At 35.4% G+C, this 25,745-nt stretch overlaps 1 protein-coding gene across 1 annotated transcript in view; it reads left to right on the forward strand.

Annotated features, from left to right (window-relative positions):
- nonC (serine/threonine-protein kinase Smg1) overlaps positions 1-25,745 on the forward strand; it is a 1,124,353-nt gene that overhangs the window by 631,365 nt on the left and 467,243 nt on the right. Inside the window, exons 44-45 of the mRNA XM_090398044.1 lie at positions 15,714-15,867; positions 17,870-17,989. Coding sequence (XP_090254170.1) covers positions 15,714-15,867; positions 17,870-17,989 — 274 coding nt within the window. The remainder of the gene's footprint in view (positions 1-15,713; positions 15,868-17,869; positions 17,990-25,745) is intronic.

Raw genomic sequence — 25,745 nt, forward strand, 5'->3', positions numbered from 1 at the left:
TACATAATCTCCAAGTATTGGAAACTTAACAACATAAAAATTAGTTCACAACTCTGACCAATAGGCTATAACACAAACACTTCAAAGGCAGAAACATCAAGCCGACACGACATAGCATCCACTTCCTCCATGAATTCAGACAACGACCTACACGGTCGAAACGGCTTGCACCCCGTCAACCCTCTCCCTGGCCCTCTTTTTCCCATAAAACCTTCCCCTTCCTCTAAAAAACAGTTGCTATTTTCAGCCTCCTTTTTTCTTTTTCCCACTCTACAAAAAAATAATGGGGTTTTTCAAATTATTTCTCCCACATTGCCTTAGCCTCCCCCCCCCCCATTCCCTTTCAGCAGCATAACAGCAAAAGTCTGCACACCACAGAAAGAAGACAGGCAACAACATCCAAGAAAAGGTATGTGCGAATTTTCTTCTGTTATGCTACATATAATTGTCTTTAAATACATCTGCAATGCCCTAAGAATTCTTGAGTAAAAAGCCAATGACATTAAAACAGTAGCACTCCTAAACAAAAGCATGCAAAATAACTATAAAAACAAAAGATCTTTATTTGTGTTACATACAGGTTAAAAATATCACTAACAAGCCTATTGATTAGATTGAAAATATTGCATGAGTATTACTGAATAAGGGTATTAATGCCAAAAAGAATACTCCACTTGCTTTACAAAAGGAAATAAGGGATTTCACTGTTGTGTCCCAGAGAAAACTGGGACTCATAGCTGAAATAGAGATTAGTAATGAACATTGAAGAGTCTTCATTATAGAATTAATCTTTACTTAAACCTTAATAAAAACACTTCCACACAAAAAGATATGATTTTACTCATTATTTCCTTGAAGTACTTATGAATAATAAACACACCATTATTCACATTTTGTCTTTCTTTTACTCACGTATTCTCTGCATTTAACTTTACAAGGCATTAATAAATATAATTCCAGATGGTCAGCTTAAAACCACCACCACTACTTCACTCACCAAAAATCATTCTCATCTGTTATCTCCTGGCTTTTTAAAGATCCTTCTAGTTATGCTGAAATAGTTTAAAAAAAAAAAAAAAAGCCTCTTGGCTCTTTATCATAGTAATAATATTATATGGGTACACTGGTCTGGCAATTCGTTAGTAGGGTTATATGTAAGTTCGGTTCACTTAAACCTTGGTATTCCAGATCTACCTGCTCACTGATGAGACCTCAATAAAGGTCAGTACTGGTCTGGGTAGTGACCTCTCCTCATAATGTAAAACAGTAATACATCTCCTAGGAGCTGCATTTTACATTATGAAAAAATATTAAGGATAGTGACGGAGCTTGTTCCACCTTTGCAACGAGTTGCCCTAGTGTTGTACTACCCAGGTGATGACTTACGCTTGGACTTGCCGATAGTTCTTCAGCATGAAACTCTTAGATTTCGATCTCTGAGTTTCGTATCCGGCTTTAAAATAATGAGGGATTTATTATCCCCTTAACTTGAAATAGTTAGTAGTTATCATAAAATTATGTTATCTATTCCATGGGGGGTCTGTGGGATGAAGCAAGAAACTATGAAAAACTGTGAATGATGGAACTATTTATAATGAATGTATCACTTAATTGATGGAATTTTTTTTTTCTATTTCAATCACAATAATGCAAAGAATATGTAAGTAAAAGTGAGACAAAATGTGACTAATTGTGTATTTATTATTCTTGAGTACTTCAAGAATAATAAATGCTCCTGACATGAATGATTTTTATTCTACAGTATTATTTATTACTTTTTTTAGCATATATGACATAACTTAAAACAGATAGATGACATCAATGTATAGATAAAAAAAAAAAAGTCATTAAAATTTTAAATCTAGTTCAGCTAGCCATTCAAGAGCTGAAAGATCTATCTCAAAAAAGTCTCTCTGGTTAACAGGGTAGGCTCTTATGCTGCAATCCTCCACAATGTGCTGGATGGTTTGGTTTGTGGCCCTCAGTCACACCGTGGTGTAGATGATCTTCCCCACTTGTGTAAGCTGTACCATGTCCTGTGTGTATCCTATTTAAGCTTTTCCATAGGTGATGTAGAAGCGGCATCCCTTTCGGATTTTGGTTGTGAAGGATATATTCATTTAAATCCGGTGGCCATTTTTTCAAATTAACATCAAAATTTTTTTTACAATTTCGATGTCAGTTTAAAGTGATTTATATTTAAATGTGGGAGGTCATCATGAATTCATAACAGGGGATTATTATTTATTTTTCTGTACTCTTTTATGAGAGTACTTTGTCTGCACAAGTTTGGTAGTGCAATGGTTCTCAGATTTGGAAGCCAGTAGAGGGGGAAGGGATTTAACAGAGCTTGTTATTGTTCTCATTGCTGCATTTAGTTGCATGTCGATTTTCTTGATATGAGGACTGTTTATACATACTGGTGCGCAATACTCTGCTGCAGAATAGACCATGCACAATATGGAGCATCGCAGTGTAATAGCAGAAAAATCCCATGTAGAACCACACAGTTTTTGTATGATATTATCTATAGTATTATTCTTGAAAGGCTTCTCTTTATGCAGCTCTTTGTGGAGGAGGGAGACCTATTGTGTACTGGCACTTTTCATTATACCTCTTTTTCTGTCCTTTTCTTCTTACATTCTTCACTTTAGGTTTTCTGAGTCTTATTTACTTTGTCATTTTTTAAACCATCGTCATTGCACTTTATGTTTTTGCAGTGTAGTTTGCACTACACTATTTGTAGTGCACAAACTACACTACAAATTTGCAGTGTAGTGCAACCTGTAGATATCCAGAAAGGGGAATCGTAGTAGTCTTGCATTACTTCGGCTTCTGCTTTGTCAAGACAAGCAATTCTGGATGGTCTGGCCGGAATCAATTGGCTTCTGGGCTTGCCTGCATTACAGTAAATCTCCTATCCCATGGATTGGGGGGGGGGGGGGTTAAGCATGAATCCTTCATTGCCAAGTAATTCAGGATCCCTAACAAGATCCCAATCAAGTACTGATATTCCAGATACATCATTTGATACCAGAAATAAGAAACAGAAGATATGGGACAATAGTATAAATATAGCAGTTTTGTTCATCATCCATACAATAGGGAAAATGTCGCCTTTCTTTATTCAAAGGGATTTAGAACTGGCAGGATCTCATAAAACAGTCAAGAAACTTTGTTCTGGTGATATCCTCATGGAAACATTCAGTAGTCTACAACACTCAGAAAAATTACTAAAGTTTACCATCAATGGGTGGAATTCCAGTTACAGTGCCACCTCATAAAACACTAAATGCGTATAGAGGAGTGAGATCAGATTGGGATCCTCTTGATATTCCAGATGAGGAGATATGTCTAGATTTAAAGATCAGGGAGTAACAGGTATCAAGCATATCCTCATACATAGAGATCATCACTTGGTTCTGACCAGAAACATCATCCTTGCTTTTGATACACCTAAGCCTCCAACTTCTCTAAAAGCAGGGTATCTCAGCTGTCCTGTTAGACTATACATCCCTAATCCACAGAGATGCTTTAAATGTCAGAAATATAGATGTGCTCAAACCACATGTTGTGACTCTTCCACCTGTGTCCAATGTGGTAAATGACATGACAGCAAATCTTGCTCTGCAAAGAAAGCTAAATGTTGACACATTTAGTGAAGTGTCAGGGAGATCATTCAGCTTGCTCTTGTGCATGACAGAAGTGGAAGGATGAAGAAGAAATTCAAAAAATATTAAAACAGAACAAAATATATTATATCAGGATGCTAAAAGGAAATGAGCCACCACCACACCTGTCCTGAAAACCTCTTATGCTGAGAGGCTGACAGTTATGAAAATATCAACAGCATCTCAAACTCATATGTCGCTTTCACCATTTGATAATTTTACCATTCCTCAACTTTATGATTTTGAGTGCTTCTCGGTGTAGGGCATTGGTTGCACTACCTAGTCTCACTCCTGAGAAAAGACCAAAAATGGACTCATTCTGAGAACCCACCTCTCAAAAAATTTATGTCAAGGATATTAGATAAACCACCAGACACTCTACACAAAAAAAACAAAAAACAAAAAAAAGGATCTTTGGTATCCACTAATAGTAAATGAAACTTACCAAACTGAACATTTTTCCAGAGGAAAAGATAGCCACTGGCTGTACATATACTTCCTAAAAGCATTAGACAAATATAAACCTGAGAAAGGTTTATATTTGTCTAAGCCTTAATCCTCTCAAAAATTGAACTTGTCTAGAAAGCCAAAACAATAAGAAACTTTTTACATTGGAACTGTAGTGAGTTTCTGAAAATAGCGATGATATCAAGATTCTGCTGCAGAAACACGAGCCTTTCCGTTTCTGTCTACAGGAAACATTTAAAATCCAGTGCGGACCTCACCTTAAGGAATTTCACTGTTATTCATAAAGACAGAACAAGAGATGGTCCTAATAATGGTGGAATAGCTATCCTTGTGGGTAATCATTCTCAATTCCAACAAAAACTCATACTCCATTCCAATTTAATACTATTCTGGAAGCTAGTAGCAATCCAACTGAGGGATTTCTTATTATAGTATGTTCCAGTTATTTACTACCAGTTCTGAGTTAAATGAAATCAATCTTGATAATCTTATCTTGCAACTTCCTGAGCCATACTTATTATGGTTGACTTTAATGGGCATAACACACTGTGGGGTAGTGCCAACAGAAATGGACAAGTTTATATCACTGAACAAATGCTTAACATTATTGACATCTTCCTTTTGAATAATAGACTCAAGACTTTCTTCCATATGACTACCTGCTCATATTCTATAATAGAACTTACAATATGCTCTCCTGGCATTTTCCACTGCTTATGTGGAATGACGAAGAGAACATATATGGAACCATGTTTTTCTACACAGATGCCCATGGGGAAAATGTACCAGGCTGACTGGAATACTTTCCCATCTTTCAAATTTTAATGCAGAAGTAGTCTGTCAGTCACCTATCAATGAAGCAGTGAAGCATGTAACAGATTGTATTGTCCAGGCAGCAACAGTCTGAGTTCCAAAAAACATCATCTCAATTTTGACTCTATTCAAAGCCTTGGTGGAACCCAGAGTGATAGGCAGCCAAAAAAAGATAAGACAGAGCATGGGGTATATTTTAGATCCTACCATATCAAACTTAATAACTTTTAAACATACCTAAACAAAGCATATTATGTGAGATGTCAGAGTCAAAAACAATCTTGAATCCAACTTACATCTTCAATTAATCAAACAACCAGCTGAAAAATTGTATGCAATAAAATCCAGAAAATGAAAGATAGATACAGAACACACTGTTTGTCTACCTTGAACCATTATGGCTGAAGCTGCTGAGATCCTGGCAAAATTTTCTAACAAAGGGCTTTTGCCATACAATTAGACATTTGTTAAGAAGGAAATAAAAAGAGCTCCATTACAGTAGGTCCTGGTGACATTCATTATGAGATTATTAAAAATCTCCCATCATCTTATATGGATCTCCTTCTCTTAATATACAGCAGAATACTTGCAGAGGAAGAGTTTCTAGATTTTTGGCATGAGTCAGTTGTTATTGCCATCCCAAAACCTGGAAAGGATCTAACACAAGGAAACAATTATTGACCTATTGTGATGATCAGCTATCTTTATGTCAAATTTCTCTGGTATTTAGAAATCAACTGTCTTCTCTCCAATACACAATGTGGCATTCGTAGCATCGTTCAACTCTGGACCATTTCATTCATTTAGAAACGAAGAGATGCATTCCTGAAACAAGAATGTCTGGTTTCAGTGTCCTTTGACATGGTAAAAGCTTATGAAACAGCCTGGAGATATAGCTAATTTAAAAGACCTCTATAATGTAGGTCTCAGAGGGTACCCTGCTGTATTTGTTAAAAACTTTTTGTGTAGCCAAGTGTGAGTAGGAAGTATGCTATCTCGGCCATTTCATTAAGAGGTGTTTCCCAAGACTCTGTTTTAAGTGTGAATGAGCCATGTATGTGTTTTTGAAAAAATTTACTGTGAGTAATTATGTAAAACCATGTTCCTTTCTTAATTATATCTCTTAATGATTTGTAACCAAACATATAACAGGACTCTAGCTTTGTAGTATGGATTTTATTTTCACCAAAGATCAGGCCAATAGTGTTAACGATTGACCAAATTAGTGTGACTTTAGCATACTGTGTAGATTGTAACATAGCTTGTTTCTTTGCATGTATGTGTATCCTCCATCTAATGCTGTTATCTGGAGGATACACATTACTTTGATATGAAGAACGTCGGGCGATTATTTTGATTTATATTAAACTGAAGTTGTACTGTAACACGGTAGATGTTTCCATAATTTTTGAAAATGAATGCTGATCAATCACCCTATAATTATGAAAGAAAGGAGTGCCTGTGTAAAATAGGAGTGGCTATTACCTTATTGTGTAAACAGTTCTTGACTTAATTGAGGCATGTAAATCTTTCCAGAAACAGATGTGACACTATAGAACAAAATCAGCAAGCTTTCCAAAAATTTTAACTTTGCTCCCAGAAAAATTGTTAAGTGTCACTACTCCTTTGGGTCCACAAATTCAGTGAAATAAAGAGCAAGTTTTCTGCATCTGGTGAGCAGATCCCAGTTCATAATCGAATACTAAGTGTGAACCACTCCATCCCTGTCATATATATGAGCCTATGTGAATCTTACCTTCATCCCACAGGACAAGGCTGCTGACTACTTCAATAACTGAGACAGAAATATTAAAATAGTGATAAAATGTGGACCACTGAGTAAAAAAAAAAAAAAAAAAAAAAAAAAAAAAAAGGAATGCTGGTGTGAAAATAAATCACTTGCTGCATCCGTTATGGACATTCAAACTTCATAGCGAATCTCCTCAGCCCATGTAATCAGTTGCAAACAAACTTCACAGAACTTTCCAAATCCACTTAATAAGTATACATGTTCTTGTTTCCAGCCATAATAATGTTCATTTCCATCTCCAGTCTGCAAAATTTAACCTATTTTTCCTAATAGAAACTCTAATTGCATCTTCTTCAAAGACTACTCATTCCATTTTTCTCAGTTACACACTCCTTGATCAATCTAACAGATAAGCTTAGGTGTTGATGGTTATTCATGACTTATTTTTCATGGTATTAACAACACCACCTTTTATCACAAAGATGTTTTATTAATGCTTATATGTCGCTGATTTTCAACTCAGCATCATCAGAGCACAACACACTGTTATACGTGACAGCGAGTGAGTGAAACAATATAATTGCAAAAGACAAAAGATCTAAAGTCCTATTTTTCGCGCCATCTATCAAGAAAAAAAAAAAAACGCAGCTATCCAGGAGTTTTTCTTAGGATAACCATTTCCCAAATAATAATAATAATAATAATAAAAAAATAAAAATAAAAAAACCCAGCAGCTATCCAGGAGTTTTTCTTAGGATAACCGTTTCTCAAATAATAATAATAAAATTTAAAAAAAATGATAAAAAAACCAGCAGCTATCCAAGAGTTTTTCTTAGGATAATCGTCTCCCAAATTTTTGGCAAATTAATGCAACCGTATTTGTTAAGGTTGGGAGAATTCTTCAAAGCCATTGCTGACTTAAAAAATAATCTTTCAGATCTATAACAACTCCTAATAGCACATTTGTTTTCCTCCACCTAATCCTGTGTGAAGGAGCATCCAAAGCATAGTCTGCCAGTCCCAACTTGCCATAGTAATAGTAGCGAATGTATCTTTCATGTTCTTCCAGGCAGATATTTGCTGATCTTCCTGTTTGCCAATAATAGGCCAAGTGACAAGGAATTTCATACACTCTTGGGTGTGGTAAAAGGTGATGCTTATCCTTAGGTGAGTGGATCAGAGTTGCCAGCTTGACATGAGGTTTGAAAGTGGTGCGAAGGCCATGTTTCAACAATACTTTGGCTATCTTTTCCAATGTACTTCTGATATAGGGAATAGAAATGATCATGTTGTATTCTTGTGTATTAGGGGAGGGCAAAGTAATGGGCCTATGTAGTATTTTATCTATTTTGTAGGGATTGTAGATATTGGCTAAGAACATATGGCGCAGGTATTGGAGTTCAGTGGTCAGAGCTGTATCATTAGAACAAATGGCTCTGGCTCTGTGTGTAAGTGTTTTTAAAATGCCATACTGTTGGACTGGATGATGATGATGTGATTGTTTATGTAGGTATCTTTCTGTGTGTGTGTAGGCTTTATGTAAATATAAAAAGATAGTGATCCATCTGAAAGGCGGGTGACTAATGTGTCAAGAAATGGTAAACCGTTATTTGATTCTTTTTCTACTGTGAAGTGAATTTTGGGGTGTTGGCTGTTTAGGTTGGTGACAAAAGCATCCAAAGTGTCTTGTCCATGGGGCCAGATGGCAAACACGTCATCTACGTAGTGTAACCCACACTTGTGGCATGTATGTAGCTGTGGTAAGTACTTTGTTTTCAAAGTGTTCCATGTAAAAATTTGCTAATGGGGGAGAGAGGGGGGGAACCCATAGCAGTACCATTAATCTGTTTGTAGAATTTTCCCCATGTAAAGTAACCTGCATTCATGGTAAATTGAAATAATTCAAAAATATCTGGGGGAAATTTAGACTTGATTAAATCAAGAGTGTCTATAAGTGGTACATTGGTAAATAAGGAGGCTTTTTGGAGGCTTAGCCTTGTTTATAATACTTGCTATATCTAGTCGCACGTTATTGGCCATTGCTGGCGGGAGGTCATGGATACTTCATTCTACTTTCATCATAATTTCTAGTTTAGGAATTTGTTTGGGCGTGACGGCAAAGTTATGACCTAGACTAAGAGCGTTCTTGGTTTCTAGATATTGAAGAACAGGTTACCGTTCCTTAAATGATGCTGCGACAACGATATCATTCCATCTTTTCTGAAATTCAAAGAAAAGTTGCAATCGGCAAAGGCACATCGTATTTATCGACGGGCGAGTTTAGCGCTTCTTCGAGAACAAATCACTGCTACTTGCATAGAGCTTAGTAAGCTAAACAGCTCTACAACAAGACTAATCAACATGTTAAATCCTGAAATATGGATTGCGGCCTACAGCACATCTCTGAAGTTGCAGCAAAAAAACAAAAACACCTAAAGAAATGTGAACTCCTACAACAGCGCCAACATACGAAGTCCCGACCGCAACTTCGACAAGACCACGTGGTCATAAGCCTATCATCAGAAGCATTCACTGTAGAAGCCAAGAACACTCTCAGTCTAGGAAATAACTTTGCCGATGCCCAAACAAATTCCTAAACTAGAAATTATGATGAAAGTAGAATGGGGTGTAGATCCACGATCTTCCGCCAGCAATGGCCAATAACATGCGACTAGATATAGCAAGTATTATAAACAAGGCTAAGCCTCCAAAAAGCAATATGCCACATAAGCAAATAACTGCCCTTAAAAAGTTATATAATAATAAAAATATTATTATTACAAAAGCTGATAAAGGAAATGCAACAGTTATCATGAATAAAGAAGAGTATAACAGAAAAATGCAAGATCTCATATATGACAGTTCCACATATCAAATTATACATCGAGATCCTACGATGTCTCAAAAGAAAAAAAGTCCGAAAATTACTTAAGAAAGTGATCACATGGCCCAAAGAAATCATCAGGAAAATAAAACCAATTCATGTTAAACCACCCCGTATTTATGGATTACCGAAAATACACAAAACTAATATCCCCTTACTCCCCATAGTTGATAGCATAGATAGTCCCACTATAAATTGGCCTGTCATTTAGCCAATTTGCTTGCCCCCCCTTACTGGCAACTCCTCTACTTTTGTAAAAAATTCAATCCATTTCAAAACACTGGTTAAAAATCTAATCCTAAAAGATTCAGACATAATGGTTAGTTTCGATGTCACCTACTTATTTACCAATGTCCCACTTATAGACACTCTTGATTTAATCAAGTCTAAATTTTCCCCAGATATTTTTGAATTATTTCAATTTACCATGAATGCAGGTTACTTTACATGGGGAGGAAAATGCTACAAACAGATTAATGGTACTGCTATGGGTTCCCCCCGTCAGCAAATTTTTACATGGAACACTTTGAAAACAAAGTACTTACCACAGCTACATACATGCCACAAGTGTGGTTACGCTACGTAGATGATGTGCTTGCCATCTGGCCCCATGGACAAGACACTTTGGATGCTTTTGTCACCTACTTAAACAGCCAACACCCCAAAATTCACTTCACAGTAGAAAAAGAATCAAATAACTGTTTACCGTTTCTTGACACATTAGTCACCCGCCTTTCAGATGGATCACTATCTTTTTCTATTTACAGAAATCCTACACACACACACAGGAAGATACCTACATAAACAATGACATCATCATCATCCAGTCCAACAGTATGGCATATTAAAAACACTTACACAGAGCCAGAGCCATTTGTTCTAATGATACAGCTCTGCCCACTGACCTCCAATACCTGCACCCATATGTTCTTAGCCAATATCTACAATCCCTACAAAATAGATAAAATACTACATAGGCCCATTACTCTGCCCTCCCCTAATACACAAGAATACAAGAGACCATTTCTATTCCCTAAATCAGAGGTACATCGGAAAAGATAGCCAAAGTATTGTTGAAACATGGCCTTTGCACCACTTTCAAATCTCATGTCAAGCTGGCAACTCTGATCCGCTCACCTAAGGATAAACTTCACCCTTTACCACACCCAGGAGTGTATGAAGCTCCTTGTGACTGTGACTTGGCCTATTATGGGCAAACAGGAAGATCAGTGAACATCCGAATGGAATAACATGAAAGACACATTCGCTACTATTACTATGGCAAGTCGGGACTGGCAGACCATGCTTTGGACACTTCTTCACACAGGATTAGATGGAGGAAAACGAATGTGCTATTAGGAGTCGTTATAGATCTGAAAGATTATTTTTTGAGTCAGCAATGGCTTTGAAGAATTCTCCCAACCTTAACAAATATGGTTGCATTAATTTGCCAAAAATTTGGGAGATGGTTATCCTAAGAAAAACTCTTGGATAGCTGCTGGTTTTTTTTGTTAAAAAACATTTAATTTTCTTGACCAAAAAGTTCTGGAAAAACTTTTATTGGGATTATATTGTTCAAGTGTATATAATAAGCAACTAAGTTATACCAACTAGTTTCACCAACTAAGTCTGTTGGCATCTTCAGGGTACATAAACTGATGTAAGGCACTAAAAAGTAAAAAACTGTTACAAACTAAAATCAACCGATTCCAATTATATTAAACAAAGAACAGAGCGCGTAGAATTTTTGCTGGGTTTTTTTTATTATTATTTTTATTTTATTATTATTATTATTATTATTATTATTATTTGAGAAACGGTTATCCTAAGAAAAACTCCTGGATAGCTGCATTTTTTTTTTTCTTGATAGATGGCGCCAAAAATAGGACTTTAGATCTTTTGTCTTTTGCAATTATATTGTTTCACTTACTCACTGTCGCGTATAACAGTGTGTTGTGCTCTGATGATGCTGAGTTGAAAATCAGCGAAATATAAGCGTTAATAAAACATCTTTGTGATAAAAGTGTGTGTGTGGTGTTGTTAATACCGTGAAAAATAAGTCATGGACACTCCTTGATCATTGAATCAAAAGTGGTCCAACTTCAAATTTTCTGATTTTGACATTCTTTGTGAAAATCTCTCTACCCAGGTCTGTTCAATTCATTTATTGTGTATCACTCTTAATACTACCAACCATTCTTAATTTTTTTAATTTCTTTCTTGAAATGTTGAGTACTTCAGTCCTACTTTACTAACAACATGGTCATCTCTCTTGGGGATTTTAATGATCACAATACAAATGGCCTTTCCTCTTTAAACTACACAGATCAAGCAGTTGGAGATGCTGAGACACTTGCTGTCACATAGTGAATTTTCACAAATTGACAAAATGCCTACTAGTGATCCTTCTAAGTTTTCACTGTGAATGTTATTTTTCGTCTAGGTAATTCAGTGACAGCCGAGTCTCGTTTCTTCTCAAGTAGAACAACATGCTCACCCACGTGTCCAGCATTATAAGACTGCCAAGTAGGATCATCTTCCTAACTTCTATGCCTCATTGACCCGATTGGAGTGTTTATGGACCTATGTACTGAAAAATACTTTGTCACTCAATATTAAAATATTGAGTATTGATATTCTTTTGCAGTAATCGAGTAATTCCTTTACGAAAATGTTTTTTATTCATTCCAAGGTAGTAAAAGCGAACAGTTGAGCGTACCATAACTGACTCCCATCTAAAACCCCATAAAGAAAGGCCTAGGTATTTTTTCATTAATCATAATAATGCTTAACGGTATAACCAACACCAAGAGTGCTTCATGGCTAATGCTGATTCTAAGAATAGCCTGTAATGACTTTTCTATGTAAAAAAAATTATGTTTTTCTCCATCTGATCCTATGTGCAGGCATGAGTAACTTTATACACTTCCAGATGTTCATGATGATGTAGTCAATCTTTAGGAGAATGTATAGAAGTAGCTGGTTGAATAAATAGTTTGAAAGTGGCATGATCCCCACCACCACCACCATCTCTCCTACACCCAACATACAGAATTGCATCAAAAACCATTCCCATTTCATATTAAAGGTATATCAGAAAAAAATAGCCAATGTTCTTTGCAAATCATCATGCCAAATATATACCATCTCCATTCTATCTGTATGGCAAGTCAGAATTGGCAGACCGTGTACTGTACTTAGGATCAGATGGAAAAAAACATCTTTTTAACATAGAAATCCTTACAGGTCTGAGAGGCTATTCTTAGAATCAGCATAAGCTATGAAGCTGATTCTAAGAATAGCCTCTCCAAATCTCAACAAGTATGGTTTCATTAATTTACCAAAAATCTGGGAGACTATTCTTTTAACCTATCCAAATGCCTATCTGGATATCATTTGTTGCCAGACTTCTCTAACTCAACTTAGTAGTTATCTGACCCATAAAGGGTGCCATGTAAGGGCATTAGTTGTCACTTACAGTTTAAATGTAAATTGTTTCTACCATTACTTGGTTTAGAGCTGTGCGCCTGTCACAGTTATCATTGCACTCTGATTATGCTGGTAGAAAACTAGCAAAATATTAGTAAGTTTAATAAATGCATTTTTTCCCCTTGTTGATTATGCCAAAAGTATTATGATCATTTAAAACTCTGCCTTTCTTGGCTGCTTATATCCAACCCTAGAATAGCTGTAAGAAAATTATTATCTCATCTGAAACAGATTTTGAAAGAATTACAAGCAGGAAATACCTATCCCATCCAAATAGCAGTCAAACCGTCTCACTTTACAAAGCTATTGGTTATAATCTCTCTCTCTCTCTCTTTCTCTCTCTACTGTTGATCTCATCTCTTTTATATTCATATGATTCTATTGCATCTTTGAGCCTCCAAAAATCTTTCGGTATTGGGGTTTTGTGGTAGATTCTGTTATCCTAATAATTGCTCACATAACTGTGGAAACCCTTTGTTGTTGTATATGTTCATTAATGCTACAACCTCAGCTTTATAATGTTACTGAGTTGTGGTTTAGAACTAAACAAAATTGCCCTTGTTTTAATGCATGTGTATCTGTAGAATCTCTTGGAAATCTGCTGAGGCGTTCTCTACCATTGGCAGTCATGTCCACTTATGGGATGTTTCTCTGAGCTTTTTTAAAGCTACAACATTGCAGAGGAATACTTTATCAAGAGTATGATGAGAGACTGATCACTGTAATTTTGCAAGATAGGCTTCCTGTGTTATTTTACTTCTCTAAACTTCTGAATTTCCTCCTGAATAGTATTCTGTATTAATAGTAACAGAGACCAGTATCTGTTTACTGTTAATCATGATGTTCATAATAAATCAAACAGGGCAAAAAAAGAAAAAGATAAAAATGCATGGTATTCTAAAAGATCATTCTACTTAACAGATATGATATCGTTCTCTGATTATAGATATTATAGATCATGATTCCACCAGTACACAAAATAAAAGTTCTTCAATTATTTTTAAAAAATTATAATTTGGCTAATAAACTGTAACCTTGCGATGGTTTATATAAGATTTCAGCTTACTGATAACTGCATGTCAGCATGTTAAGTGGTTGATAGCATAGACGCTTCTGTTTTCATGTCCTCAGTATAAAGTAAAATAATTTGTCCTTATCCACATACACACACCCACATAGGTAACTTCGTATCCTTTGTAAAAAAATTCTGTTTACTAATGTACTACTAATTGATTGACCCTTGGTCAGATCAAGTTCTTCTTCCCTCCTCCCCAGACCTATTTAAATTATTCAGATTTACTGTATATGCATATTCCTGTAGTGTGGTTTTGTGGTTGCATGAATGTTATCAGAAACACATATTAGGGATATTCCTCTGTAATTCTACACTTAATTTTATTTCCCTTTTTATAAATGAGTAATATGAAGACTCTATTAAAATCATCTGGCAGTGTGGCTATCATAAAATTCTTTTTCTGCCTCAAGTATTTGATATGTACACACCTTATTGCATTCTCCTTGAATGTTTTCTGTAACCCCAGAGTCACTGTTTGCTTCACATAAAATCTTTCAGAATACTTACTCCTCGCATCTAGAATAACTTTATATTAGTTTTCATGGCACACATATCATCTGTAATTCATTTGTAAGCATTTTCGATAGCATCCAGAATATTTTTCCACTTTCCTGATATTTATTTTCTCTGTTATTTCTCACAGAGTCTTCCAATGACTTTTCCACAGATAGTTTTACACATAACTTAGCGCTCTTTTTTTCTGGTATTCTCCCTCAGAGCACACACGCTAACTTTCTTACCAGAAACTTTTGATACACTTTCATCTTTTCTTGTTGGTGATTGGAGCAGATGACCTTACCATGTGCCTCTTTGACTGAATTGTCTATAGTGTACCGGTGAAATTCTAAGGTGTGGTTTTGTGTTCTGTGTCTTTATGTTTACAATTCATCTCTAAAAGCTGCTGAACATTGATTCTTTTTAGAACTTTTTTGCATACTTTTCTTCCAATATGATGCTAATTTATTTAATCTATTAATTCACAACAGAAGAATAATAAGAAAATAATAAATAATTATTTAACTTATTAGCTGATATTTCACTGATAATATATCCAACATCTTCAGAGTACAAAAAGTAGGTCACACAAACAGCAACAATTTAGTTAACAGCAGGACCAGTTTAAAAAATCGTAAAAAACTACACAAGGAACTAAAGTCCTACTTGGTGCCATCTATTGTTGAAAAAGAAACAAGTAATAATTTGATGTTAAAGTAACTGTTGCCCAAATTTTTGGTGTTTAGCAACAGGTGTTGAACAGCACCTAAATTGTTGCTGTTTCAACATCTTTTTCATATCGTGCATTTTGGGACTAGTCAAGGTTAGCTTAATATCTTGTCATCCCAGTCTTTTAAAAACAGATAGCCAGGTATGTCTTTTTATTTACCCTTTTAATATAAATTAAAATCTTACATTAGTCAGATCTAATTTAGTCTATTGTTGGTAAGCAGGTTAGTTCCATCACTCAATGTCACCCTATTTTTGGATGCTGGTGTGATTAATTATTTTCATTAACTATCATCTTTTTATTATGTTTCAGTGTTTCTGATAGAGTTTTATATTTAGGGAGCTGTGGTGTTCTTCTAGCAGTGCTCTAGAATGGTGGGAAGTAACTCAAGCATATAACCATTCTACTGCAGTGATGTCAATGATAGGATACATTATTGGATTGGGAGATCGTCATCTCGATAATGTTCTTGTGGATTTTGGAACTGGGGAGGTAAATCATCATATCAACATTTCTGTTTTTAAGTTATTTTTATTCTAATTGTATCTTCTAATTAGTCTGTTGCTCTCCATCTTAAGAAGATCATGAGAAAATGATTGATGCATGTTTTTATATTTCACATTCTGTTCTCACTGCATTAACTCTGCAACTTTTATTTACATTTATTAATGATAGAATATTTAGTGTGATGTCCATAATTCCAGTGCCCATTATTTGCAGTTCTGTGTATTATCTTGTCGTTAAACCTCTGCCTAATATAGGAAGTGCTTCACAATTGATTATTCTGTTACTTGCACTTAGTACCTGGTTGATGAATCTGTCATAAGGATTAAATGTCATGTAGCTCACTGTGATTTATTTATCACTTCTTTCCAATGACATATTTGCAAAATAAATGCAGACTGAATTGCAGCAGGTTCAGTCTACTGTCAATATAAGTTGTTGTACAAAATGAATTTATCTTGTTCTTTTTATATGGCACAATCAAAAATTATCTGTCGCAAGCACATTACTAACCAAGAAAATATTGGATTATTAACATTGGATTGTAACTTTGTTTTCTCTGAGAACAACTCTAGCTTTCAGTCTGTTCATTTACATCCTGTCCTTTCTGGAAAACCACAGAGGTTAAAAACATAATATACTTTCATGTATTCAGTAAGTTGCAAAACTGCCAGTTTCAATATCATGGCAAAGCATCAGAATAAATGCTGGTGATGTCAGTCCTAATGGCAAGTGAACAGATGCGAGTGATATGGATTCTTAGAATCTTTGGATCATTTTTCTTGTTCACTTAGGTTGTACCCAGAATATCATGTTAGAACTTTATTTCATATCATAATGATATCACTGTTTATCATAATGATGTCATAGTTTCCACGACGTTTAATCTCAGTCCTCTGGGGCTAGATAAAGCATCTTGAATTGGTTCTAATATTTTCTTGCATAATCTCCCTCCCTCCTGAGGGAGAAAAAATTTCGCTTTAGCATCATTTATTTATTTTTTTATGTGCTACTTTTGTAATCCTTTTTTCTGTAATTTTTTTTCCCTAGCATTCCCTGCAAATATGCAATTTTTAACAGTACTTAGTCAAAAGACCAAACATAATAAATTTAGTTTAATCCTTTATCCAAGTGTGAGCAAACAAAGTTTGTCCCTGAAAATATCTTCAGGACTGAAGCAAGGTGATGCAACTGTTGGCAACTCAGAGCAAAGGTGGACCAAGCTTTCATCACTCCTTGTCTCAGTATCTCTCACCATGCAAAGCACATCTCCTTGCGGACATGTATAATGCTATGCATTAAGAGAAGGGGCCACTATCCAGACCGGTTTCGACCTTTATTGAGGTCTCATCAGTGGGAGGCAGACCCAGAGGTGGTGACACTTCTAGGTCTGGTTCACACTAATGAGACCTCTATAAAGATCAAAACTGGTCTGGGTAGTGGCCCTTCACATAATGCATATCATTATACATCTCTGAAGGATATGTGCATTGCATTATGAGATATAAAACAGTTGATGTGAAGTAATTAGTCTCTGTATACAAGTAGCCCAGCTGTAAAGTTACTTCATGTGCAGACTTTGTATGCTTACACTTGGATAAAGGATGAAACCAAGAATATAATGCCTTGGCATCTTTATGATTTGTATCCTGTCATAGCATGATAACTTTTGGATGTCTGGATATCTTTAGGAAGCAGATTATTTTTGTTACCTCTGATTTCTCATTACCATTTGTGTGCTGCTTCTGTGTTGGGCTGGCACAAAACGTTTGTACAGAATGTAAGTTGCAACTCTTTCAGTAAAATTTTTTTCAATACCTGTTACATAATTTATAGTAATATGATTATATTGAATTAAGAGATGTACTTTGATATTAGCACTGCCATGTGATTTCTTGAAAATATGTACAATTAGATACATAGATGTGAATCTTGCTACTGTAAAAATCTTAAATACAAACCAATGTTTTCCTGATATCTTATCTTTCAGGTTGTCCACATTGACTATAACGTGTGCTTTGACAAGGGTAAAAATCTGAGAGTTCCAGAAAAAGTTCCATTTAGAATGACACCAAATATAGAAACAACTTTAGGTGTAACTGGAATTGAGGTAGTTTTCTTGTTCCACTTCATAAGTCTGGATGAATACTGAGCATTGAAAATTCCTAAATTTTTAGGGAGTAACAGTGCTGAGAGAAAATAAATTTATCTTTATTAATTAAATTTTAATAACTCGACATTTAATCAATAGTGTTATCATGTATTTTGATTTGATATAGTGAACACACACGATATGAAACTAGAACTAAAAATTAATTCTTTTTAATCCTGTGAATTCACTAGGCAGCAAAAGTTAACTGTTACTTTTCTCGATCTTATAGTTAGTACACCATAACATAAAATGTTTAAGTAGTCCTCATTTGTAGAATGATGTTTCATAAATCCATATAGAAGGTAGTAATGAATTTCCAGTAATTGGTGTAAATATTCCTTACTTTGTATCATAAAGTAACTGTTTAGTTAGATAAAGTAAAAAAGGCTACACTGTGATATTGTTCAACCTTTGCAGAGTCATTTAACAGGAAGCCACATGGAAGTATGTTATGTTATGTAGAATGGAGAAAATGGGATGGATATAATCTGGGAATATACAGTGTGATTGGAATTAGGGTATCCCTCTTTAAGACTTTGTGGAGTCAATGATCCAAATGCTGCAAAACTTGACAAGAATGCATTGTGTATCATGCAGAAGCAGTATCTGAGGGGAGGGGGGGAAGAGTAGTTCTAAAATTCACCACCAGAGGTGGTTGTAAGCACCAAATACATGGAATTTGTGATGGCACTTAACCTCGTCCCAACATGCTTTGCTAGTGAAGCTGTACTACTTAAGCAATTGCAATGCTCCTGCTGCACTCCATGAGTTTAATTCCTGAACAAATGTTAATGAGGTCTACTATTTCCACTGTTACAAGTGATTAGTTGTTTCGAAGAAATGAGATTGTTGGGAGTTAGACCTGGCAGAAGTCTCAGACCAATCAGTTCACAGTAAGTGAATGCAGTTACTACTGCTGATATGGAGCAGGCCATGAATAACGGTGTTTGACAGGAAACCACTTGGAATTATGTTATATTACAGCGACTAGAGTAAATGGGATGGATAAAAGCTTGGAATATACAGGGTGATCAGAATTAGGGTATCCCTGTTTAAGATCTTGTGGAATATGGGTTTCCTGCAGTCCATATGTCATATAGACACATGAATGTGATGTAGTCCTCATTTTACACAACTGTATGGAAGATTCTGTATTTCTAAATTTTAATTACTCAGCTGCTTTTGAAATCCTGTCTAGGATGTTCAGTATAACCATGACACAGAAATTGCATCCACCAGGATTTTGAAAGGCAACTTACATTCGCATTAACATTCCTTTCGCAAGTGGAGTTAGTCTCTGCGTAGATGTGGATGATTTTGTAGGGAGAACATGAGGCTCACTTTCACCTAAACAGCTGTGAATACCCACAATTGCCAGTTATGGACTATGTAAAACCCTCATGCAATCCAACAGATTTCTTTATTTTCACCAAATTTTACTGTCTGGTTTGGGTTTACAGCTTCATTTATCATTGGACTATTCTTCTTTGAGGACATTCACCATTCAGGTCCTGTGATTTGCTCAATTACTGCCGAGAGGTATCGGATTATGATAAATAATTTTGTTGTGCCATAGCTACAGCAGCACCTGTGCATGAATTCAGTAATTTTCATGCAGGATGATCCCCCCCCCCCCCTCCATGTATCAGTCAATGTGTAAAGGAAGTTCTTCAAGCAAGAAGCCAGAGGGATCAGCAATGCATTTCCCACTGCATGGCCACTTGTTCACCTGATCTGAGCTGACCACCTGTGACTTCTGGCTCTGGGGATTTCTCAAAGACAGGGTTTATCCGGATCATCCTGATAACATGCCAGAGCTGAATGACAGGATAATGCAACATTTGCACAACATCAGTCATGACCAGCTGTTGAACACATGGCGCAAAGGATGCAGTTTATGGCATACCATGAAGGGCAGCATATTAAACAGTACAGCCCATGAATGCAAAATAGAAGTGAATAAAAATGTATTATTTATGCTTATTTTGCTTTTCTCTTTCTTACATGTACTGAAAAATTACAATATCTACATGCAGTACACCATACAGCACCTCTGGTAGTGAATTTTTGAATTATTCCCCTTCTCCCCACAGACATCGCTTCTGCGTAATGCACAATGTATTCCTGCAAAGTTCTGCAGCATTTGGATCCCTGGATGGCTCTCCAGTGATTCTGTGATTCTTTAATTTTGATCACCCTATAGATAAGAGGATGGCTGATGGATAGTCAACAAAGAGAAGTGGAATGTATGGAGAAGTAGAATCCAGGAGAAGGCAGTGACCAGCTGTCTGCTTCTAGGTTATGTTCTTGTGCAGTTTCTATTTCATTTTTGCATGATATAGGAAATTATTCGAGATTAATATCCAGTTGTTTACTGATGATGTTGAGATCCTGCAGAATTTTTTTAAAAAAATGACCATATGGAGAATGGATAATAGTTGTCAGCTTAATATGGCATATTTTTATATCGATATAACATTCTTTGGACTAAAGAATCCTGTCTTATTGATGGGATTGCACTATAGGAAGTTTGTGAAGTGCTAAGGATTTTAGGTGAGATATTAATTTGGAGTTCACAGAACATATATTATAAAAGTTGGTAGAATAACTCAAAAGATCATTTATATGTTAAGACACATCCTGACAAGCAGGGGTAAGGTGGTTATTATCCTATCAAAGCATTAATTATAATGCTTTAATATGACAACATCAGAACATAGATTTGGTTACATTGCTTTCTTCAGGTTGTGGAAGTGACAGAGAGAGAGAGAATTCATAAGTGAATGACTAGTATGGTGATTGGTCTGTGTAATGCTGCCCTAATAGAGAAGTTTGTGTTTGTAAAATTTATATGATAAGCACAAAAGAAGGGATACAATAGAAACTATATAAAAGGGCTTATTAAAGGAGTTGTGTAGTATTTGTGTAGAAGAACTTTTTTTCAGTATACGACAAAAGGATGAGAGCAAGGGATAACACTGGAATCTGTGCAGCAGATTCCAGTGTTTGTTTCCAGTACCAAGGGCACAAGAACTAGATCTTTGTTTGGAAGATTGGTAAATGAGTGGAATGGTTTGTGAGAGATGGTTGTGTGTGTACTTTCTTAATGATGATTTTAAAGAAAGTTACAATAGAGATTATGTGAGTAATGGTTAGTGTGAGCCTCCCACATGATGAGTATTCAGGTTCCATGGAGTTTGTCATATAACTATTACTAAGTGAATTGTATTTATGCAGTTTAGATCGGATTTTGGATTTTTTTTTTTTAAAAAAAAATAATAATAATGTAGCTTGCAATCCAGAGAAGTTTGTCCATAATTCCATTATGGTTAAGAATCTACTTCCTAATTCAAGTTTTGTTAGGTGAGAAATGACATACATTTCTATAATCTTGGTTGTCATGCATAGTCCATTTAGAAATAGTTTTACAACTGATTAGTGTCCACTCTCCAACCAACAGGTTCCTCTGTGAGCTGGATGTTTATAATAACCTTTACATGGGAGATGAATTTCATCACTCAATGTGAAATGACTACCATGTTTATTGGAACTAGATTATGTAAAAGAAGAATTAATTGAAAAAACTTCTTAGTCCACTCACAGTACTAAAGCTACTCATATAGGTTTATCAGCTTTCGTGGTGCAACTCATAATTTACTGCATATGTTTATATTAGACAGCTTTCTACTCAATTTCGTGATCAATAGCTAATGCATTTTCTGATAATTTTAATTTATTGCCATACAGATAACTTATCTAAATTTCCACATTATTCCTAGCTACCATGTGGCCTGTTTGGCAATAACAGTAAATTGCTTATTTTTATTGTACTTCTGTATTACTGGAAAAATATAACAAGACTGCAGGTTTTTTTTGGATGGCTGAATCTGGTTATCATTCTGTATTTTTTAAGGGTTCTGTTAATTATTTTCTTAAGCATCTTTAATATGTGGGATGTAAATGTATTTTTAAAACCAGATTATACGTATGGTTCTCATTTGTGTTAATGTAAGAGACCCATTCAAATCACTCAGTATTGGCAATACTGTTTGGTTAGAAAAACCAGGGTTCAAATCCTGTATAAGAATGCAAGAAACCTTTGTCAGGGCTTTTCAGCTGAAGGTGAGTTATCTGGTCTCATATGGATGTGGCTGAATTTTTTCATACTGCAAAACAATCAAACTGACTATTAGAACATGCAATTAAACAGACATAGCACTCTGTTCTTACTTGTGCATTACTTTGAGCAGGTTCAGCTTTCTCAGAGGTTATGCACATTCATTGCCAAAACCTGCAGCGAAAAACAGAGTTCTGTGAACTGCTAAACAACATTCTAAAGAATTATGGATGACACTTGTAGTCACAATTTTATAATAATCAGACAAAAAAATAATAAAGTTAACAATTTAAATGGAACCAACTGATTGTCTGTTGCTGTGTTCATCGTCATCGAGTTACATCGCCCTGATGAGCAAAAGCCTCTCCAGATTTTCTTGCTTTACTGGCAGCTGCCTGTTGTTTACACTAGTAGGTAATTGGGGGAGATTTTGTTTTCATCTTTGATGTTTATCCATCATATCTCAGTCGGTTGGGCTTGAAATTACAGGGAGCATGGCCTGCTATACTGCAGGATACATCGGCAGACGTGCCTTGTGAACTGCACGGAGAACTTCAGGGAGGAGGACCGTTGATGAAACTCCAATGATAAACCATGAGTGTACCCTCAGGGTCAAGAGGTACGAGCATATGGATGTTGAGCCAATGAATTCTGGACGTAACAATCTGAAGAAGTTGGTTTACGATAGACGGAAATGGAAATGGAACCATCTTGTTTTCATTGGATGCATATATCAAGAAAGGAGATGACTTGTGATGATTCTTTTTCTAGTGTGAATTTGATGCAAGGATGAAGGTTGTTTATATAAGGCTCACCATCCATCTGAAAAATATGGCATCATAAAATCTTTGGTATCCAGAGCACACAAATTTTGTATCTCTGAAGAATCTTTAAAACAAGAATTGGAAATTATAAAAGATGCAGCCTTACTAAATGGATACAATTTAAAAACAAAAAATTATCATTCACTTCCATACTCACCAACCTAGACAACAAGAAGCCTGTAGGACTCCGATACCATATCAAAGGCATCTTTGAACGTCTGTCAAAAATTATGAAGAAATGCAAACTCTCACCTATGATGCTACCTGACATATATGAAGTTCCATGTTCTTGTAAGATATACAGACAAACAGGAAGATCTATAAGTAAACACATCTCTGAACATCAAGACCACATCTGTCTTATCAAAGTGCACAAATCTGGCCTCGCAAAACATGGAGTTGAAAAACCCTAACCATAGGATCCAATGGAAAAACACCAAGCTGCTACCCTTATATAAACATGAGCATTATACAAAGAAAGTGCTGAAGCCTTACCTCACAGACCCAATCTGAACTGTAATGACCATCTCACTATCCCAAAAGTCTGGGAAATTATTATCCTCAATTGTATAAAATAAATTTATCAGATATCTTTTAATTTGACTTTAAAATTACATCTAATTTGTTTTTTAAATTCCTCAAAGAGTATTCCAGTGCAAGCTTGTACACTAACTGTTCCTTTGAATATAATTCCTAGTATTGTTTATAATAACTATACTGATGATGTCTTAAGATACTTAAGACAAAATATCTACATATTATTAGAATTTAATTACTGTGGTATACATTTGAATTTTTAGTTTTGACTTCCAATCAAGAAGTTTATCTTCATTTTTGGTGTTGAATGCTATCACTACTCCTTCCTTTCCTTGATCATTATTGTCTGTAAATAACATCTTATACTTAGTATTTACTAACATCTCACCTGTTTTTTCTTCTTTGTCTCAGTAATGCCAATTATGTCCATGTGTTACTTTTCCAATTCTTCTGCTAGTTTAGTTTTCTTTCTTTTAATTCTCCTTATATGAATGGTTCCTATCTTCAGTCTTTTGGATGTTGGATTTCTTCTTCTAGATGTTGAGTTGGAGTTTATTCCAGTAGTGACTTTCACTGTTTGCCCTATTTCCTTGAAGAAAACAGCAGGGGCCCTTGTTAAACCAGACGACGCCCCAGCTGGAATGAAATCCCATCATGTTGTATTATCATATGCATTTGTGGTTTAAGCCAATAGAGAGTATAATTTGGTTGGCTAAATCCCAAATTGCCAACCTGTCCTCATTTGTTCAGTACCGAGTAGATACCTACTAACAGGGCACACTGCATTAAGGTGTGGATTCGACATTAGGTCGGACACATCAGTCAGTTCTTGTGTTGAGGACTCTTCCCATTTATTTGACTTTGATCCTTAAGTGACCTCATTTCTTTATTTCATATAAATTAATTCAGTTGTCTTCTTATCATACTAGCTTTGCTAATTCTGTTGTCTATTTTCATATTTAATTTACCATCTTCATCAAAATTGTGCTTAAATAGCTGAAATGTTTTACTTGTTCTTTAGGCTCATCATTCAGGATACTGTTGATGTTTTCAATGTTTCTGCCATTTCAGTATCTTTGTCTTTTTATTGCTGATTTTCATACCAAATTTATTACAACAATTATTCGATTTAGTCAGGGAGTCTTTCAGACTTGTTCTGGATTTATCCAAAAGTATAACATTATCTGCATAAAGTAAAGAGCTAAGATTCACCAACTTTGCCAATTTTGATATCAGATTTGATAGCACTCTCCTTCATAATGTGGTGCATATAGGTAATGAATGACAATGAATATAATGTGCACCCTTCTCCTACACCTGATTCAACTTCGAACCATCTTTCTGTATCTCCTTCAATTTTAACTGCTTAAAGACAGAGACTATGCATTGCTCAATATAATGTCCAATTTACATCATATAACTTTAGCATTTTGAAAACTTTCCTATTGGCACCTTGTCATATACCTTTTTCAGTCAACAAAACTTAAATACAAATGTTAAATGTTATCTTCTCGACATTTCTCAGCATTTTGTCTTAAAGTGAAAATCTGTTCTGAATCCAGCTTGTACTTCACCAAGCTTCCCTTCCACAATTTTTCTTATCCATTTCTCAAGTATGCTTGCATAAATCTTACTAGGAACACTCAGTAGGAAAATAAATATACCTCTGTAATTCCCACATTCAGTTTTATTTCCCTTTTTATAGATATCTACTATGAAAGCTCTTGTCCAGTCATCTGGAATTTGACCCTCTGACCAGATCTTCTGAATTATGCAATGCAGCCATTGTAAAACTACTTTTATACCTCCATATTTGAACATTTCCTGGTTGAATTTGATGTATTCTAGCTCCCTCTCCACATTTCAGGGTTTTTTTTTTTTTTTTATGACTGTGTGTACTTCAAGTATGGATATGTATTTCTGACTGCATTCCTGTTGGGAGTTTTGTACCACCATCCTGACTCTGCTTGTTTCATTTAGCATTCTTTCAAACATTTGGAATATTTTTATCTTCCGTTTTCATATCACTGTTATCCTTTCTTTTACAGTACTCTTTCCTCCATTTATAAACTTTTTTCAATAGCCTCGAGAATATTTTGCCACCTTCTATGTATTTATTTTCTTTGTTCTTACTAAATTCTTCCCATGACTTTTGTTTAGCTAGTTTTACACAGTGTATTTCTGTATTCTCTAAGAGCACAAGCTGACTTACTTGCCAAGAACTTGTGATCTGCTT

The sequence above is a fragment of the Typopeltis vanoorti genome, chromosome 9 (genome assembly GCF_054136105.1).
Source record: "Typopeltis vanoorti isolate ZY-2024b chromosome 9, IOZ_Tvanoo_1.0, whole genome shotgun sequence".
Lineage (NCBI taxonomy): Eukaryota > Metazoa > Arthropoda > Arachnida > Uropygi > Thelyphonidae > Typopeltis > Typopeltis vanoorti.